The sequence below is a fragment of the Haliotis rufescens genome, unplaced genomic scaffold (assembly GCF_023055435.1).
Source record: "Haliotis rufescens isolate VD_foot unplaced genomic scaffold, xgHalRufe1.0.p SCAF_2, whole genome shotgun sequence".
In the NCBI taxonomy this organism is placed as follows: domain Eukaryota; kingdom Metazoa; phylum Mollusca; class Gastropoda; order Lepetellida; family Haliotidae; genus Haliotis; species Haliotis rufescens.
Window position 1 is genome coordinate 17,818,674 of NW_025963890.1, and position 21,774 is coordinate 17,840,447.

At 43.9% G+C, this 21,774-nt stretch overlaps 1 protein-coding gene across 3 annotated transcripts; it reads right to left on the reverse strand.

Moving 5' to 3' along the window:
* Window positions 1-996: 996 nt before the first annotated feature.
* On the reverse strand, window positions 997-21,598 carry LOC124138775 (DNA methyltransferase 1-associated protein 1-like). 3 transcript variants are annotated; one of them, XM_046505637.2, is made up of 13 exons: window positions 21,431-21,598; window positions 20,588-20,747; window positions 20,174-20,259; window positions 18,499-18,619; window positions 13,128-13,202; window positions 12,258-12,476; window positions 11,215-11,322; window positions 10,316-10,504; window positions 5,319-5,390; window positions 5,114-5,186; window positions 4,556-4,710; window positions 2,908-3,144; window positions 997-2,564 (listed from the first exon to the last, which is right to left on the reverse strand). In XM_046505637.2, the coding sequence occupies exons 2-13, from the start codon at window positions 20,684-20,686 to the stop codon at window positions 2,502-2,504; spliced, it is 1,497 nt and encodes a 498-aa protein (XP_046361593.1). In that variant the 5' UTR covers window positions 20,687-20,747; window positions 21,431-21,598; the 3' UTR covers window positions 997-2,501. The 3 variants fall into 3 exon arrangements, with proteins under 3 accessions (XP_046361593.1, XP_046361591.1, XP_046361590.1); XM_046505635.2 differs by having other exon boundaries at window positions 18,499-18,625; XM_046505634.2 differs by having other exon boundaries at window positions 18,499-18,631.
* Window positions 21,599-21,774: the final 176 nt, after the last annotated feature.

Here is a 21,774-nt window from a genome sequence, read left to right on the forward strand (position 1 = left end):
TAAATGTCTGCGTGAAGACCCGAGGACACCCCCATAAGGTCACATCTGTTTAACTTTGTAATCAGCCAACCAGTGTCAAGGTTTATAAATTCTCAATACGAGTGAGGGAGGCACTCAGACAAGCATATCTGATTTTTGTATGCAAAATAATAAAGCAGTGCTATTACCTTGCTGTTGATATTCTATACATCCTGCCATGGCATCTACACCCAAAAGGGTGTAATATTGAGGATAAATTTGTTCTGTGTGGTTTCTTTTGCTAAGATCAGAATTTCCAAATCGAGGTGGTGAAGATATGAAGCTGAATCGTTTTATAAGCTGACTTCCATCATTCTGATTGGACCGTCAAAGTTTGTTCAGGGTTCACCTGACACGACCTCCATGCAGGTGCATAAAAAACGCAGAAATTCTTTTCTCTTGATTTCTTTTTTTTAGCTGCAAAATGGAAAGTCAGTTTCAATGTCACACAACACAGGGCCTCATGTTGTTGCTGAAACAAAACTCAACACTAAGGCTATAGAGCTGCTATCTGTAAAGTGCAACTGGCCCAGTACAGGCAATTTGTGCTTAACACTGTGAACTTGAAGTAACGATGTTGCATAATATCATTTAATATGACATACAAGCCTGGACATTTTTCTCACTTTTCACTCTGTATGAATACTTTATACTTTTCTCAATCCCAATCCCCAAAAGTGCCATTCGGCTTTGTGAAATGGCTACTGCGTTATATAAATATGATCAAGTTTAGTGTTCACGGAAGCATGTGACGTCATCCATTATATCATGACATCATTGCATTCTAGAATCTGAAAACTGCAAGGGTTGACATACAGTGCTTCAGAAAATGACTAATTTTTCCGGCAACATAGGCCTGGTTTAAATCCTGGCACACATAAGGGACACAACTCTGCACAGCAAACTGCATTGCCTAAGAAGACTGGGCCACACATGCCTCTATCTAATGAAATTGATAAAAACACACCAACAAATGAACCGAAGTAATAGTTTATTACCTCAATACACCAGCTTGCACATCACAGTATCCTGATTGTTATGTACAAACTTTTACTCTACACACAACACACATTGTATGCTTAGAAAGCTTATGAGAGCATCATGATTCACTTCCCTCTTCAGTCAATTCCTTTCATTGATGAGGGAGCAATACTCTGAAAACAGTTGTTAATCAACTTGATATCGACACATGGCATTAATTATCTGCAGACTGTTTGTCGGCAAGGAATCCCAGTGATAACCTTGATGTCTCGTAGAGTGAGGAAGTGAGTAGGGTTTTATGCCCCTTTTAGCAATATTCCAGCAACCATACCAGGGGACACCAGAAATGGGCTTCACACATTGTATTCATGTGGGGAACAAACCCAGACCTTCGACGTGACGAGCAAACACTTGAACCATTTGGCCACCCCACAGCCCTGATGTATCAGAAACAATCCGAGTCCCACTGTTTCTGCGAAATGCTGCAGAGAACTGAGAAAGTTTAAACTTCATAACGTAATTTTTCACTTTGTGTTTTTGTTTATTGCTGCGACCAGCAATATTCCAGCTGCATGATGATGGTCTTGGCAAGACAAACCAGTGATTGATATTATGAGCAACGACCCACACCCTTGGGGTATGATGACATGCAATCAGCCAAATCACTGGGCCAGACCACTGATCCATTTGGTCACCTCTTACAACAACATAGTTTACTGGGCGCAAATTCTATTTCTGGAATTCCTGCAAGTGTTTCGCTTATTGAATCAGGGTGCTTAATATGGTAAATGCAGTATTTACGTGATACATCACTTCTTAGATTAGATTTTTTGTTGTTTAACGCTGCACTCAGCAATATTCCAGCTATGTGATGGCAGTCTGTAAATAATCAAGTCTGGACCAGATGATCCAGGGATTGATATCATGGGCATCGATCCACACAATTGGGATACGATGACATGCATCAATCAAGTCAGCGAGTCTGACCACCTGATCCCGTTAGTCGCCTCTTACAACAAGCACAGTCGCCTTTTACGGCAAGCAAGGGTTGCTGAAGACCTATAGCTTAGAGAAAAGCCTTAGTGTAAGTTGTGATGCACTGATACCACCATATGTACTACAACACCAGTCAATCTATCCTGACAGTGAGTGTAGCCCCACAGCATTCAGTTACATCACTGCATGTCAGGTTAATGTCTGAGAAGAGCCCACAGTGAATCAGATCACAGTGTTTACAGCCTTTGTGCAACCTATAACCATGACTATGGTGGTGACACAAATATCATAATCAGGATGAATTTGGGATTTGAACCAACAATATCTGATCCTGCTCAACTAAGGGACACAACTCTGTCCAGCATATTACACAGCCTTGCACCAGACATGCAACACTTGAGAGTGCTTGGAAGAGGTGATGTATATTGAGAGAACATGGATGGAATTCTGCATACAAGTACTGTTCCAAAACATCCCCAGCATCTGTACAGTGAGGAGGACGTCTCCTAGGGCTTCTGTTTGATTTTCTTGAGAATGTTGCTTTGTTCTAGGGCAGCCTTCCGTTTTCTCTGCAAAATGAAAGTACATGAATAAGGAAAATGTCACTAGATGTGTACAAGAACATGTATCTGTACTCCTGAGATCCGAATTTCTTTATCAAGAGCTTCATATTCTGAATAAATGTGATAAAGGAATCTTGTCAAAAGCAAAATACAAATACTAGCTCAGACAGGATTTTTTTCCCCATTAACTTGCTGTTTGAGAAAATTATATTTGGCAATTAATATTTGTTACATGTTTTGTATGTTACTTTATAGTGGTGTGTATCATATCACAAACAGTCCTCTCACGACAAGGAGGTCATGGGGAGCTATTCTGCCCCGGAATCTCCCCTAGATCCTGCCGACTCACATTGGGTGTTCCTGGAGCTCCCCCGACCACATCGATTGTCTCCAGGACCTTCTTCTGTTTGTTGGGGGACTCTGCCGACTGGGGATCAAAGATGGGACCTGACGGAGGTGTGACGCTGGTGGAGGCAGACCCTGGGTCAGGAGCTGGGGTGGAAGGAGCAGATGGGGGAAGGGAGGGAGGCTCCGTCTTGATGACCATCCCTCCAATTGAGGTACCCAAGGGGTCAATTTCTAAGGGCTGGAAGAGAGGAATTGTTAAACTTGTAGATACAAGACAAGAGTGTTTGATGTGTTTCAGAACAGAACATTAGGCTCTTGGCCCTGTTTCACAATGTGATTGTTGTGCAATGACTGTCATAAGTGAATGTAACAGTATGAGAGTTACGATAGTCATAGCGATACCATCACTTAATGAAACAGGGCTATCGCAAGTCTATGTTATAGTATGGAAGACTTGACAGTCAGAGTACTTTGTGTCACAAGGCCAAGGAACTGATCTGTCTACATCCGGGTCCCATTCCACAATTAGATTATAGTGCCAACACGATCTTAACTTACTTTAACATTATGACAGTTGTAATGCTAGGCTGGCTTGGGAGGAGTATGCAGTATGTGGTGAGAGGAGTATGCAGTATATGGTGGGAGGAGTATGCAGTATATGGTAAGAGAAGACGTGCTTAGCACAGTGATCACATGACCAATTGCATTCTCTGAACATGTAAACTGCTTACTATCGAATGTTCTGCATCAAACAGGATAATCTGATACAGATCTATCTGTATTTTATCTGCATTTAAAAACAGACAACTCTTCTAGGGCTCTAAACATCACATGGGATACCTCCATACAGACACATTAAGACCTACCTGTACCTCTGTCACATGAAGACCTACCTGTAATTCTGTCACAGCTTATACTGACACATGAAGACCTACCTGTAATTCTGTCACAGCTTATACTGACACATGAAGACCTACCTGTAATTCTGTCACAGCTTATACTGACACATGAAGACCTACCTGTAATTCTGTCACAGCTTATACTGACACATGAAGACCTACCTGTAATTCTGTCACAGCTTATACCGACACATGAAGACCTACCTGTAATTCTGTCACAGCTCATTCTGACACATGAAGACCTACCTGTAATTCTGTCACAGCTCATTCTGACACATGAAGACCTACCTGTAATTCTGTCACAGCTTATACTGACATATGAAGACCTACCTGTAATTCTGTCACAGCTTATACTGTCACATGAAGACCTACCTGTAATTCTGTCACAGCTTATACTGACACATGAAGACCTACCTGTAATTCTGTCACAGCTTATACTGACACATGAAGACCTACCTGTAATTCTGTCACAGCTCATTCTGACACATGAAGACCTACCTGTACTTCTATATCATAGCTTACACTGACACATGAAGACCTACCTGTTCCTGTCACAGCTCATTCTGACACATGAAGACCTACCTGTACTTCTGTCACAGCTTATACTGACACATGAAGACCTACCTGTAATTCTGTCACAGCTTATACTGACACATGAAGACCTACCTGTAATTCTGTCACAGCTTATACTGACACATGAAGACCTACCTGTAATTCTGTCACTGCTCATACTGACTCATGAAGACCTACCTGTGCGGAGCCATCTGGTTCCATCCTGTGACGTAGAGTCTGCAGCTCATATTCACAGTTAGCAAGAGCCAGCTTCAGCTCATACAACAACACTATGTCCTGTCGCAGCTCATTGAAGTGGTGAACAATCTCTTCAGTTGGCATGGGGTTATATTCTGGCAAAATATAACAAACAGATAACAATACAGGCACCAAGTGAACTAGTGAGGGTAGTAGGTAATTACATTATAGTATTTGGGGACTACATAAACCTGACACATATTATCTTGTAAACATGGAGAAACATCCCTACATGACTAAAATGGAAATAAATTTCCATCAGCGTTCAAAATTACCAGATCCCTTACAAAACCCCCATGTAAAAAGTTCAATTAGGGGTCCCTTGATTCAAGTAGTAAAGGGGCAAACCTCCAGGACCCTAGGACATCCCATAATTTGTGTTAAACTATGTCTCGTGTATCATAACATAAAGCAGGGTGATCAACCACAAACATGCACCAAATATTCAAAAGTCACAAAATACAGCCATAATCTGCATTTTGAGACCAAAGAACTTACCGATTCCAAGTTCCTCCAGCACCTGTTCAATAGCTTTCAGTTTCTTCTGGCCAATCGATGCAGGCAATTTCATCTGGGAGAAAAAGGTTTAACTTTAACATGACTGACATACCTTTCCATAACAAATATGAAGCAAAACAAAAAAGCGATTTACCAGTAATTAATTTATAGGCATTCCCATGACAATCATAACTTATGTTCTCACCCTTTGACTTCTGAGAGAAACACCAGACTGTTTGAAATCTGCAAACTTGATCCCGCCTGAGTCTGGGGTCGTCTGAAAGAAGTGAAAGTCATCAAAGATTATGTTCAAATCTGTCTTCATGATACTTAGTATTGAGAATATCAGTTCCTGTGGTGACTTTATTGAATAATATATCTGTTGGCTTCCAGGAACCTATTTGGCCCTGTACTCCCATGTGTGTTTATGATGCCCTGCACTCCAATGGGTGTCTATGATGCCCTGCACTCCAATGGGTGTCTATGATGCCCTGCACTCCAATGGGTGTCCATGATGACCTGGACATCCCATGGATGTCTATGATGACCTGGGCATCCCATGGGTGTCTATGATGACCTGGGCATCCAATGGGTGTCTATGATGACCTGGACATCACATGGATGTCTATGATGACCTGGGCATCCCATGGGTGTCTATGATGACCTGGGCATCCAATGGGTGTCTATAATGATCTGGGCATCCCATGGGTGCCTATGATGACCTGGGCATCCAATGGGTGTCTATGATGACCTGGGCATCCCATGGGTGCCTATGATGACCTGGGCATCCAATGGGTGTCTATGATGACCTGGGCATCCAAAGGGTGTCTATGATGGCCTGGGCATCCAATGGGTGTCTATGATTCCCTGGACATCCCAAGGGTGTCTATGATGACCTGCACTCCCATGGGTGTCTATGATGACCTGGACATCCCATGGGTGTCTATGATGACCTGGGCATCCCATGGGTGTCTATGATGACCTGCACTCACAAGGATGTGATGACCTGCACTCCCATGTGTGTCTATGATGACCTGGACATCCGATGGGTGTCTATGATGACCTGGACATCCCATGTGTGTCTAAGATGACCTGGGCATCCTATCAGTGTCTTATCATGCCCTGAGCATCCAATGGGTGTCTATGATGCCTTGGACATCCAGTGGATGTCTATGATGCCCTGGACATCCAATGGGTGTCTATGATGACCTGGGCACCCCATGGGTGTCTATGATGAACTGGGCATCCCATGGGTGTTTTATCATGCCCTGAGCATCCAATGGGTGTCTGTGATGCCCTGGAAATCCAATGGATGTCTATAATGCCCTGGGCATCCAATGGGTGTCTGTGATGACCTGGGCATCCCATGGGTGTTTATGATGACCTGGGCATCCCATGGGTGTCTATGATGCCCTGGACTTCCCATGGTTTTCTATGATGCACTGGGCATCCCATGGTGTCTATGATGCCCTGCACTCCCAAGGGTGTCCATGAAGACCTGGACATCCCATGGATGTCTCTGATGCCCTGGACATCCAATGGGTGTCTATGATGACCTGGGCACCCTGTGGGTGTCTATGATGAACTGGGCATCCCATGGGTGTCTTATCATGCCCTGAGCATCCAATGGGTGTCTGTGATGCCCTGAAAATCTAATGGATGTCTATGATGCCCTGGACTTCCCATGGGTGTCTATGATGACCTGGGCATCCTATGGGTGTCTATGATGACCTGGACTTCCCATGGGTGTCTATGAAGACCTGCACTCCCATAGGTGTCTGTCATGCCCTGAGCATCCCATGGGTATCTATGATGACCTGGACATCCAATGGGTATCTATGATGACCTGGGCATCCCATGGTTGTCTATGGTGACCTGGACTTCCCATGGGTGTCTATGAAGACCTGCACTCCCATGGGTGACTGTCATGCCCTGAGCATCCGATGGGTGTCTATGATGACCTGGGCATCCCATGGGTATCTATGATGACCTGTACATCTTATGGGTGTCTATGAAGACCTGGGCATCCCATGAGTGTCTATGATGACCTGGGCATCCCATGGTTGTCTATGATGACCTGGGCATCCCATGGTTGTCTATGATGACCTGGACATCCTATGGGTGTCTATGAAGACCTGCACTCCCATGGGTGTCTGTCATGCCCTGAGCATCCCATGGGTGTCTATGATGACCTGGGCATCCCATGAGTGTCTATGATGACCTGCACTCCCAAGGGTGTCCATGATGACCTGGACATCTCATGTGTGTCTATGATGCCCTGGACATCCCGAGGGTGTCTATGATGCCCTGGACATCCCAAGGGTGTCTATGATGACCTGGACACTTCCTATGGGTGTCTATGATGACCTGCACTCCAAAGGGTGTCTATGATGACCTGGGCATCCCATGGGTGTTTATGATGACCTGGGCATCCCATGGGTGTCTATGATGCCCTGGACTTCCCATGGTTTTCTATGATGCACTGGACTTCCCATGGGTGTCTATGAAGACCTGCACACCCATAGGTGTCTGTCATGCCCTGAGCATCCCATGGGTATCTATGATGACCTGGACATCCAATGGGTATCTATGATGACCTGGGCATCCCATGGTTGTCTATGGTGACCTGGACTTCCCATGGGTGTCTATGAAGACCTGCACTCCCATGGGTGACTGTCATGCCCTGAGCATCCAATGGGTGTCTATGATGACCTGGGCATCCCATGGGTATCTATGATGACCTGTACATCCTATGGGTGTCTATGAAGACCTGGGCATCCCATGAGTGTCTATGATGACCTGGGCATTCCATGGTTGTCTATGATTACCTGGGCATCCCATGGTTGTCTATGATGACCTGGACATCCTATGGGTGTCTATGAAGACCTGCACTCCCATGGGTGTCTGTCATGCCCTGAGCATCCCATGGGTGTCTATGATGACCTGGGCATCCCATGAGTGTCTATGATGACCTGCACTCCCAAGGGTGTCCATGATGACCTGGACATCTCATGTGTGTCTATGATGCCCTGGACATCCCGAGGGTGTCTATGATGCCCTGGACATCCCAAGGGTGTCCATGATGACCTGGACACTTCCTATGGGTGTCTATGATGACCTGCACTCCAAAGGGTGTCTATGATGACCTGGACATCCCATGGGTGTCTATGATGACCTGGACATCTCAAGGGTGTCTATGATGCCCTGGACACTTCCATTGGTGTCTATGAAGACCTGCACTCCCAAGGGTGTCTATGATGCCCTGCACTTCCCATGGATGTCTATGATGCCCTGGATATCCCAAGGGTGTCTATGAAGACCTGGACATCCAATGGGTGTCTATGATGCCCTGGGCATCCAATGGGTGTCTATGATGCCCTGGATATCCCATGGGTGTCTATGAAGACCTTGTCATCCAAAGGGTGTCTATAATGCCCTGGACACCCCATGTGTGTCTATGAAGACCTGGACATCCAATGGGTGTCTATGATGACCTGGACATCCCATGGGTGTCTATGATGCCCTGGACATCCTATGGGTGCCTATGATGCCCTGGATATCCCATGGGTGTTATGATGACCTTGACATCCCAAGGGTGTCTATAATGCCCTGGACACCCCATGTGTGTCTATGAAGACCTGGACATCCTATGGGTGTCTATGAAGACCTGGGCATCCCATGAGTGTCTATGATGACCTGGGCATTCCATGGTTGTCTATGATTACCTGGGCATCCCATGGTTGTCTATGATGACCTGGACATCCTATGGGTGTCTATGAAGACCTGCACTCCCATGGGTGTCTGTCATGCCCTGAGCATCCCATGGGTGTCTATGATGACCTGGGCATCCCATGAGTGTCTATGATGACCTGCACTCCCAAGGGTGTCCATGATGACCTGGACATCTCATGTGTGTCTATGATGCCCTGGACATCCCGAGGGTGTCTATGATGCCCTGGACATCCCAAGGGTGTCCATGATGACCTGGACACTTCCTATGGGTGTCTATGATGACCTGCACTCCAAAGGGTGTCTATGATGACCTGGACATCCCATGGGTGTCTATGATGACCTGGACATCCCAAGGGTGTCTGTGATGACCTGGATATCCAATGGGTGCCTGTGATGACCTGGACACCCCATGGGTGTCTATGATGCCTGCACTTCCATGGATATCTATGAAGACCTGGACATCCCATGGATATCTATGATTCCCTGGACTTCCCATGGGTGTCTATGATGACCTGGGAATCTCAAGGGTGTCTATGATGCCCTGGACACTTCCATTGGTGTCTATGAAGACCTGCACTCCCAAGGGTGTCTATGATGCCCTGCACTTCCCATGGATGTCTATGATGCCCTGGATATCCCAAGGGTGTCTATGAAGACCTGGACATCCAATGGGTGTCTATGATGCCCTGGGCATCCAATGGGTGTCTATGATGCCCTGGATATCCCATGGGTGTCTATGAAGACCTTGTCATCCAAAGGGTGTCTATAATGCCCTGGACACCCCATGTGTGTCTATGAAGACCTGGACATCCAATGGGTGTCTATGATGACCTGGACATCCCATGGGTGTCTATGATGCCCTGGACATCCTATGGGTGCCTATGATGACCTTGACATCCCAAGGGTGTCTTTGAAGACCTGGTCATCCCAAGGGTGTCTATGATGCCCTGGCTGTCCAATGGGTGTCTATGATGCCCTGGGCATCCAATGTGTGTCTATGATGCCCTGGGCATCCAATTGGTGTTGATAATGAACTGGACTTCCCATGGGTGTCTATGATGACCTGGGCATCTCATGGGTGTTTTTTTTTATGTCCTAGGCACCCCATGGGTGTCTATGAAGACCTGGGCATCCCATGGGTGTCTATGAATCTGAGCTTGGATCAACGCAATTGGGAAACGATGACATTCATCAACCAAGACAGCGAGCCTGACCACCCGATCCTGTTCGTTGCCTCTTAGAAGCACTGTCGCCTTTTAGGGCAAGCATGGGTTGCTGAAGAACTACTCTAACCCAGATCTTTAGGGTATTTTGAAATGTCCATAAGAAATATTAATGTACCCATCTGTCACTGTAAGATGAATCCTGCTGAATTAATGTACAAGGGCCTATAGCCTATATTATGAAAGCTATATGTGTTTCTGTGACAGAAAGATCCATGTTCATCTGAATTCCACTTTCAGTACTAACCCCCATTTCCTTGATTTTCTGTTGAGGGTTGACCTTCTTCTTCGTTGTCTTCCTCTCTGTGCGCCGGCTGTCGATGCTGCTGTCTGCTGCCGTGATGAGCTTCTGAAGATCCTGGGTTTTCTTTTCTCTCTCCTTCTTCCTCAGTTCAATTTTCTTCAGCTCTGCAATGAGGTAGTCTTCTTCCTCCACCTGATGCACAAACAGACAATGGAAACTGTGATATCAAAAAGGCTTCATGTCTCAGATTATCATCGAAAATTGAAATCACTTGTTGTGAACAATTAATAAGCCAATATTTCACTTCTAAAGTTCTTTAATACAGTAAGCTCCGTTGAACAGTATATCTGTCTGTTGTTACATGCCATAGTCAGCAATATTTCAGCTGTAACACAGAGGCATGGAATAATCAAGTGGGACCAGTCAAACCAGTGGGTGATATTATGAGAAACGTTCATCCAGGTCACTGAGCATGACCCTCGATTCATAGAAGTCACCTATGAGCAATAAACAAGATACTGATTGATCAACAATTAGCTCAGTTAGGCTGGGGAATTACCCCAAACTGGAGCCCCATGAGTTTCAGTTGAACATTGGTCCAGGGTTCACTTTAGGAAATTTCTATCATGGGCCATTTATGTGAAAATTTCAAATATTCCAGAGGTACACCCACACTTGCCCATACAGCACAGTTTTAAATTGCTCCATTGTATTTAAAAATACAGCACAAGGCCCCACCCTAGAAATATCCCTGCTGGCCTAATCACTGACATTTTAACCTGTCTGCTATAGCACATCTACTCCTTTCTCTTACAGGTTTTGATGCAAGTTGGAGTTCCACGATTCACTGATCTGGGAGGCAGATGTTTTGAGACCTTGAGATGAAGTTGCTATTTGCTCACCTGTTCCGGTGTTCTGTCAAACAACTTTATCAGTTGTTGTTTCCTCTTCCTCTCATGCTCGGCATCAAATGCTTTGACCTTGGGCTCAGAACCCTGTGGGGCTCGGACCTGGAAGAGGAGGATGCAGCATCAAGAGCAAAATGTCAACGAAGTGTGAGCCACATCTTAAACAAGCATGAAATACTCACATCCCCCGCCAATATGACATGTCGGGTGTGTGCAATGCATTAGCTCCTGTGAACTATGTTCACTGGGCCTTTTGTAAAGAAATATAGTACGTTTTTCAAGATCTGCTCCGGAAACGAGGACTACCTCCATTTTCAGTCTAAATCAAAGTCGTTGCCATGGAAACTCGAAAAATAACTTTTTTTAAAATCCTTAACTATCAAAAGGCACCAGTTCACCACTAGATCTATCTATGTGCCAAGTTTGGTGAAGAAATATGGTATGGTTTTCAAGATCTGCTCCGGAAACGAGGACTAGCGCCATTTACAGTCTAAATCAAAGTCGTTGCCATGGAAACTCGAAAAATAATTTTTTTTTAAAATCCCAAACTATCAAAAGGCACCAGTTCACCACTAGATCTATCTATGTGCCAAGTTTGGTGAAGAAATATGGTACGGTTTTCAAGATCTGCTCCGGAAACGAGGACTACCTCCATTTTCAGTCTAAATCAAAGTCGTTGCCATGGAAACTCGAAAAATAAATTTTTTTAAAATCCCAAACTATCAAAAGGCACCAGTTCACCACTAGATCTATCTATGTGCCAAGTTTGGTGTAGAAATATGGTATGGTTTTCAAGATCTGCTCCGGAAACGAGGACTACCTCCATTTTCAGTCTAAATCAAAGTCGGTGCCATGGAAACTCGAAAAATAACTTTTTTTAAAATCCCAAACTATCAAAAGGCACCTTATTTATCATGTTTATTCTTTAAAAAAAGTATGGAAAACATGCCATGACACCAGCATATGAGTTCAGCTCTCATTATCAGTATCCAAGAACAGCAGCACCCATAAGGTCACCAGGCATTTTCTTCTCCTACCTTTGATAGGGTATTACACACATTGTAATATCTCTCCTTGAGGTCCTCAACACTGCGGTCTCGGTACTTCTCCCGGTCCCATCGATCATGTATGATGATAAATCGGAGGTCAAAACGTTTACAGAGGTCAAAGAGGTGATCAGTTTCCTGGCGTGGCCAGTTGTCGTCATGGAGATGCTGCTGATACTCGAGGTCGGAGTACGTCGGGACGTCCACACTCTGTGTACAGAAAGCAATGCACACGATACAACCTCACTTAAAACACAGCTATTTAATGATATCTCCTCTACTCCTTTACCGAGAACAATATTCCAGCTTTATCACAACCAAATGAAAATAATCAAAATGAACAAGTGGTTGATAACATGAGCAATTATTATTATGCTGTCACAGAATGATGACACTCAAACAACAAATTCATCAAGCCCCAAAACATGATCCAATTTAGATGCCTGTTACAACAAGCAATGCTGGGAACCTCATTTAACCCAGCCTTCCCACAAAGCTTGCTAACTTGATCTGTAAGGTATCCTTGTAGTTGTTATGAGAGATGAAGGGCTACTTAAACATTATTTTCATCAGTAATCATAACATAATCAAAAGAAATTGATTCAATCCTCAATCTACATGGTCTATCACAAAGATACATTTCTAACATAATATTTTAGAAAGCTGAAATGTATATCAGATCTACGACATTTAGTTGATTTGCATATTGAACAAGATATCATTTTCTGTCCTAAAATTCTGTTGTTATTCATAATGTCATCATTCTAAATGCTGTAGCATATTCATTAAAACCATGCATCATTACAAGTTTTGTGTCATCAGGTGAAGGTAACCAGCACATCTACATGACATAGTCCTCACCTTGTTGAAGCGGGCAAAGGGGTAGTCCCTCCCTTCATCTGCAACTCTTCGATAATGGTAGAAGATAGCACCATCCTGAAAGATTACTAGTACTCGTCAGAATTCAACTTTTGTATTTCCCATGTTAACCAGCTATTATATCATCACACATGCGAATATCCACCTTACGATGACATTAAACACAGTGGCTCTACGGCTGTGAGTGAGTGAGTGAGTATGATTTAACGCCGCTTTCAGCAATATTCCAGCAATATCACGGCGGGGGACACCAGAAATGGGCTTCACACATTGTACCCATGTCAGGAATCGAACCCGGGTCTTCGGCGTGACGAGCCAACGCTTTAACCACTAGGCTACCCGACCGCCCCTTCTACGGCTGTGACTCTTGTGACACTAAACTTGATCATATCATTATTAGATTATGCCATGTTTGAGGGGTCCTTGAGGCTTGCTCCTTAGAGTTATTCCATGGGCCCATGACTTTCATGATTAATTTTGAACATTTCATGCCATGTAACCATGGTAACAATCAGATGGGACCTCATTTCATAGGTAATTTGCATGGAAAGTATACTATCTAGCATACATATTGCAAAAAGCAAATTCACTTCAAACTAGCCTTTCTAAACAATATGCGCATTTCGGGATAAATGCAAAGTTTATATACTTACCTGATGCTACACAGTGTTCCCTACCTTATACAAACAAACAGACAGTACTGGAACAGAGGAATAGAGAGACAGCTGAAACGATATACCCAGGAGTTATCCACCTTGGACCGTACTCCCTCATATTCTTCACTGCAGCAGCCACAGCGGAGACAATGGTGCCAGAACGGTAAGGCTGAGGAGGCGGAACAGAACAGAGTGGTGGTCTGAATATAGAGAGAACATTGCTCAACAAAAGCAAGGCGTTCAGCATCTGGCTTGAGAGAGGGGGAATACGGTACCAATACTTTATGGTACCAGTATGATATGCATGAAGAATAGCTGAACTGTGCCAAAGGGAGATGGTGTTTCAGGTCACCTCCACCGTGTTATGGTTGGAGACAGGAAGAACAGCTGCTGACGCTGTCAACGCCGTAGCATGGACACCTCAAGATAACAGGTGAGGGCCCAAACAGGGTAGAGGGCGGGTCCAAGGTCATCATCTGGGCCGAAGCACTCCGAAAGTGGGGGGATGTGGAACTGGCGATCAGGTTGACCTGTGTGTTGGTATTTAAAAACAAGAAGCCAGGAGAGCAAAAGGTAGGCAAAGCCATTGGGCCGCTGATGAAACCTGGCCCAAAAGACATCATGAGGTTCACTAACTCTGGTTGCCGTGGCAGGGCAAGAAGAAAGCAAGTCTTGATGGTAGGATCTTCGTTTGGAAGAGGCAGACATGAATGCTTCATAGGCCCTTGATGTAAATCTCATAATACCACATTGAGGTCCTAAGTTGGAGGGGAAACTTCTTTGTCTGATCTTCCAGCTTGAAACCCTGGACAATGGCGAAGAGAACTGGCACTAATGCAAGACGGGACCATGGGCAATCTACGGTACACAGTTGCGAGGCGCGAGGTAAGAGGCAATAGTGAAGCCAGCAAGGTGATGGGACTGATGCAGAAATAACAGGTAATCAGTCACGTGAGGGATGGTGGACTTCACTGGAATGATGTTTCGGGATGAGCAAAACGTGTGAAAAGATCGCCACTTGTCATCATAGAGGGAGTGAGTTGAGGAGTGATGAGCCTTGGAAACTGCTTCAGCGACGATGGCCGAGAAACCTTTGGCTTTCAGGGAACTTTGAGACAAGTCACACGTGAAGACTTTGGGGTCTGAATGAGGGTATCTGGTGTGGTTGTTGAGAAGCAGATTCGGCAAAGGTGGTAGTTGCATGACGGCTTCTCTGTGAAGTTGGAGTAGACAGGGAAACCATACTCTCATTGGCCAGTAAGGCGCAACCAAAAGCAGATTCAGAGGCCTGTTTCAGGGCTGCCTTGTGAATGACCTGGGGAATGAGAACTAGGGATGGAAAATCATAACACTAAGGCCTATCGAGGAGATTGTGAGGCTGTCTAATTCCCAGGCTGCTGGGTCCAAAATAGGCGCAACATACACTGGCAGTTGGTGGTTGCTCATCATGGCAAAGAGATCGACATTGGGTGACCTCAGACAGTCGGTCGCACAAGAGTTGGAACGGTGCTGGATAAAGCATCCATTCTGTGGGTGAAGGACGATCAGGCCAGGACAAGGAGTCAGCAACAGCCTGGTATGTGATGGGATCTGAAGAGGGAGGCTGTCAGTGAGAAGAAACAGATGAAAGGTCTGCTGGTGCAGACCTCAGCTTGTTGATGTAATAAATCATTGGGGTGTTGTCTGAGGCAACCAGTAGGCAGCCTTTGCGTTGACAAAAACTTGGATCAAGTTGTGGTCTGTCAGAAAGAGGCTGCTGATGAAAGTGTGGTGTGGTGAGGGAGTAAGATCTGATTTCTCTTGGTTGTCCACCAAACCCAGCTGATGGAGGAGCTGAAGGGAAAAAAGTCCCTCTGACAAGTGAAGATCTGCTGGTGTTGTGGCCAAGGATGCAGTCATTGATGTATGCTTTGTGGCAAATTCACCTCCGCTGCAAGAAAGGCAATGATTGGTCTTGGAAATTCCAAACGGGAGCGCTTTCCACTTTCTGCTCTCCACTGAAAGTGCTGGCCCCGAAAAACAAACTGGAGGAAACGAGGATGAGCAGCATGGATGGGTAAGCATCTTGCAGGTCCAGACTGATGAGATGGTCCATTGGCTGGATCATGTGGCAAAGTGTGCCATGGAGAGCTATTTGAAATGTGGCGGAGAAGCACGTTAGTGTTGATTGAAGAGAGAAAGATTGTGAATCACCCGCACCTTTAGGGAACCTTTCTTGGGAACCAGGAAGATTGGGGGAGCAGAACCTTGGCATGAGGTTGTCGACTTCTAGGTTTTCCACTGCATTCTTGGTGAGAGAATGTCGATATTGGCCTGCAGAGGCTGAAGATCTAGAGGCCGATAATGAGGTTCCAGGGACCTGGAGGTGAGAGGATGAATGGTACGAAGATGTAGGCAGAAGCCGTGGCGGAGGATCTGAGTGACCTACAGGTCCTGTAGTAACTGCCAATTTCTCCAGCAAGCCAGAAGTCTCCCTCCTACAGGAGACAACTAGACAGGGACAACTGGCGGAGGGAGGTGTCAGACAGCCGGCACCTGTGATTCTGTGAAGTCACTTGTGTCTGCGATTCCTGCAAGAGAAACTTCCTCGGCAGGGTGGCTTGGTGTTCCTGTCCTTTCTGGGGACTGGCATCTTGGCCAAAAGGAAGAGCTCTTCCTAATGAGAATGTGCCTTTGCCAACATAAAACTACTTCTTTTGAGAAAGTGTAGAAGGGAGGAGACACTCCATGTTGTTAAGGAGGCAAAACTGCTGTTGATTTGCCTCCTAAATCTTGGCATCCTTGCCGACCTGAGGGATCTGGTTGTGGAAGAGTGCAGGACCAGACCCAAGCTGAGGCATCATTTGGGTTTTAAAGGAAGGATACCTGGAAGACTGGTTAAGGAGAGCTGTGCGTCGAGCAATGGTGATAAAGCTGATGCAATATTGTAGATATGTAGACATAATAAGATGGCGTAGCTGCCTGCCCAAAAAGAAGAGAAGTTGTCCATTAGCTTCTGAAGGATTCTTGCCTTAACAGTCTTGGGTAGCCGAGTTGGCAGAGGCCACTGCCAACAGGGGGTAGAGAGAGGGGTGAAGAGCCATATCCAGACGCCCGAGTTGAGCATCCATCATAGAAACCGATGACTTTGGCTTAAACGACCCATTCAAGCAGGCCCCTAGCTCCACCTGGGGGAAGGTGTCTTGCCCTGGCGATGCACAAGGAAGATAATCCACTAGCCAGACGGATATGTCTGGTGGTGTAAGTTTAATGTCAGGGGACCACTCATCATAATCGTGAATGAAGTCCCATTCGTCATCAGAATGGTGACAAATAGTGTGGAGATGATCATGGGAGAGGCAGATTGGCGTCACCTGACAGAAGCAAGACCGATCCCAGGGCTGAACGTCTGAAGAACAGGTTCTGAGGTGCCTGGTGCCAAGTTGCAGTGATCATAAGCATGAGTGACTATTCAGCAAGAGTTGGGAACTTTCTGGCGATAGTTGCCTATGTCCCGGCGACAGCTGGCAACATCTGGCAAAGGTGCTTGCCAAAGGCATCAGGGTGGTACAGGAATGGCAAACAGGAACCTGCGGACCAGCGGGAGGAAGTGTCCCATGAGTCACAGGAACGTCAATCTGGCGATGGTCCGACGCTGGCGAATCCGGTGCTAACGGACGGCAAAACCAGGTTGTCAGGGCGATTTTGAAGCAGTTCTTCCCCAAAAGCTTAGATGGATGCTGGAATATAAAAAAATCTGCCTTGACAGAGAACAGGCGTGGGCATAGAGGAGTTCGCCAGAGAAGGAGAGGGAAACGACGGCGGAGAAGATGTCAGCAACGGAGGTGGAGGGCTCGACATCTTTTTCTGTTTTATGAGTCGCTTCTTTCGCCTAATAAGTAGGTAGACAGAGAAGAACATGAGGGAGTACAGGCAAAGGTGGATAACTCTTGGGTATAAGGGCACAGGCAATAGTCTGTTTTAACTGTCTCTCTGTTCCAGTACTGTCTGTTTGTATAAGGTATGGATGCTAAAGCACTGTGTGGTGTCAGGTAAGGTAAAACATATTTCTTTCCAAATATATATCATGATATGTGATAAGGTGGCCTTGAAAAACACCATAGGTCATTTGAAAATATAAGATGGTCTGCTAGTTACCATGGTTACAGAAATCAGAAACAACTACAAGTTTTAGCTCAACATTGCTCATTACATCCTTCAGTTCTGGAGAAATGTAAAATGTGACAGACTGATGGATCCAATGTTACAACAAGTGATAAATATTTTTTATCCAGATCAGTTAAAATCAGCACATTCACATTTTTTAACTGATTATCATGTTTCATAAGAAAGTTTGTGAGTACCAGATATTTAACATTACAAACACCCATGATCTGCCAACTACAGGGGTTCAGAAACATACTCAACTTCTCTGATTTTCATTTAAACGAAATCATTACATGGTTTTCATGGTTTAGCACTAGCCGCCTAATAATCAAAAAATAATTGTGAATGACCCACTTGTCCCTTTAATTACAGCGAGTTAGTCTTATGTTGCAGTTAAGAATATTTCTGCCATAGCAGGTCAGAGTAGCAGGCCCCACCCATTGTTTTTGCTATAATTAACAACCGCAACAGAAAAAGCTATGATAACACTAAATGATGTTCACAAATCATAATAAGATTTAATTGTTTACAGGATGGTATAGAGTACAAACCTTCCTGGCCGGGTTAGTAAATGGCATCCACTTCCAGGGTCGAACTCTGCTGCTGCCAATCTTGGCCTTCATCTGTTTATAGCCCTGATTGGTGTCAGAGGGGATGATGGGAGGAGCATCTCTGTATCCATAGCAACAACATAAAAATGACATTAGCATCCATAAGTTCCACACTTGACATTTGTGAACAATGTATCACAATTTATCATCCAATAAATTGGTAAAAGGTTGGACACAAGGGGTTTGCTTACTAATTGTTAAACACACAAAAGTGGGTGAAATTTACAACCCAGTTATCCGATGTAAGTCTTACATGTCTTAAGAGTTGGGTACAAAATGTAAAATTTGGAATTGTTTTACTACAGCCCTGGCCAAAAATATTTAGATACACATACAAAACGATCTGATCATGCATACATTGTTTACTGAAGCTTTGTCTTTACTCAAACACCAAAGTCAAAAGGAATGTGTGGATGGTTCAAACAATATATCATGTGATGAACCACAGGTCCAGGTGGTCTGGTAGACCTTCTCAGTGACCACCTGACCCGAGGTACCCTCATCCCAGCCCAAGTGTGCTTTAATCTGACTGAAAAATGTTGTAGAATTGGACTGGATCCCGGAAATCCAGTTGAATTAAAGTGTACCTTTTGGCTTGGTGAAATGGAGACCTGATTTATTAAATATTAAGTTTGATCACTGTTAATTAGAACAACTTTGATCTAGTTGTATTTAAATACACAAAATCACTTGTAAATGTCAGAGCTATAGATAAGCTTTTGGTTATTTGGGTATTTTAGCCTTGGGTATCCACAAGTTTAAGAGGGTATTCAAATTTGTTTACCCACCCGTTTCTTGACATTTGGGTATTTAACTTAAAACCTGTTTCATAAAAATCCCTGTACTTGTTTGTTTGTTGTTTAATGCCACACTCAGCAATATTCCAGCTATATGACGGCAGTCTGTAAATAATCGAGTCTGGACCAGACAATCCAGTGATTGACTTCATGATCATCGATTTGGATATGATGATATGATCAACCAAGTCAGTGAGCCTGACCACCCAATCCCCTAGTCGCCTCTTATGACAAGCATAGTCACCTTTTAGGGCAAGCATGAGTTGTCTAAGACCTATTCTAACCCAGATCTTCATGGGTAAACAATCACTGTAAATCACTTAAAAATATATGAAAAGTAGTAGTAGTCAGCGTCAGCTTGCGTCTCCCTCTCCGGGAAGCCATTTCTAGCATCGCAAGAAAGGCGCTATTGTTTGAATTACCAATCAGCGACTGATTAAGATACAACATGTACATTGACTAGGCATGATGTGCTTTTCAATTGGCATTTATCAGTATATTTGTCGCAGAAGCTTTCCCGAATGTAACAGTCAGTAAGTGAATTTGGAGATCAGCTGATACACTATCATTTTATCTAACTGTTGTAATATATGCATTAATTTTATTTCAATAACATATTTATAGTTTTTGCTGCGTATTTGATGTGTGTGCATATTTCAGTTTATTTAATGCATATTTCATGTATTTTATGCATATACGCAGCTTATCTCTTGCTCTGAAATTTGTAGAATTAACCAATAAAACAATTTCGGGACCAGGTTGAACCACTTCTAACCAATACAGTTGCCATGCAGCCTCCATCACATCCAGGTACCTACTTGTTGTCAGTCCACAATAGACCCCACAGCTCCCTGTGCATGCCCTCCGGTCGCTTAAATGTTAGTTCAGATTTCTTCGCTTTTTTCTGAAATGAAACATTTAGGATCGTTTTTATGAATCCTAAACATTCTTAATCTCAAAACGTGCATTAAGCATGCTGAACTGTCATATGTCATTGTCATCAATCACCTCAATGCGGCTGCATACTGATAAGCATGATCAGTGCTTAATCACTTATTAATGTGATTAAGAACTAAAACTTTCACATTCATAGCCTACTAGTTACGTTAATCTCATAAAAAAATATGTATACAAAAGATACAAATGATAAAGTACCAAAGAATTACAAAGATCATTCAGAAATATTTAACTAAACTTGTCTGAATTGTGAAGATCTCCAGATTCACACTTACCTTTTTGCCATCATACATTAAGGATTCTTTTGTGACCATTTCCTTTTCTGGAGCTTGCTCCAACTCAAGAATGTCTCGGACATCACTTCCAGCTGCCATTTTTGATGGAAACGTTACAAACTGCACTTCACTTTAAGAAATGTTGTAACTCAAAGTGAAACTGAAAAAGAAACACATGCAAAACTATGATTATGTATATCATGTATATCATTTATACATGTATCATGTGTATATGGACATCTTTCACTTATACTATGTATACTTGTACCATGTGTACCGTTACCATGTTCATGATGTTTACCACTTCACTATGATTGCCCTTCAATCGCCTTCACCATGATGACCATGCTCATAGCCTATTATTTGTCATGATCTTGTTAACATGGTTAAGAACCTTGTTTGGCATATTATTTCCTATTGTTAGTTAAAAATTGATTGTTGTTGTTTTTTACAAACAAATGGGGATTCAGTCATTGAAGAGTTTCCAAAGGTCAAATGTTTCTGATAACACACGGCTGATCATGCTGATGAGGTTCGCATGAATACCATGATTGCAGTGCGTGAACGTTGATTGTGTCTTTGTTTCTCAAGCTGTCAACATACCTTCAAACACTCGGAAGAATTGATAACATACCATTAATATACAGGTTGTCATGATGCAGCAATACTATTCACTGGCACAAACAATATCTATTCTCCCATTCGGCTATGCTTATGCCTGTTGTAGAACATTGCTGTGGAACACGCCAAAATAAGACTTTCGTATATTTTGGTGGGGTTGTGCAGCTGTTGAGAAAAACAAATGAAATATCGTCGAGAACTTCATTCCACAATGATGTTTACCTTCAGAAAGTTCACTGATCCATGCTTCAAAATGCCCTTTTCTTGTTTCACGTGACAAAAGGAGAATGTAGAAATTGTATATATCCTAAAATGTTATTAGAGTTGGTATTTGTTGACAAAGCGAGTAGATTTCATGGTCGTCGCTATTTTTTCATGGGCGCCGCCATCTTCAAATTAACGAAAATTCGAAGGCTGTGTCGAAAACTGATCGTTACAAAAATGGCCTTGCTCTTTCTGTGATTCTATGAGAATGTTACGGTAGTAACAATAATCATAATAAAAAAGGAAGAAATATATTATAGTCATGATATGTGGATATGTTTATGATATGTGTCTTTCAAAAC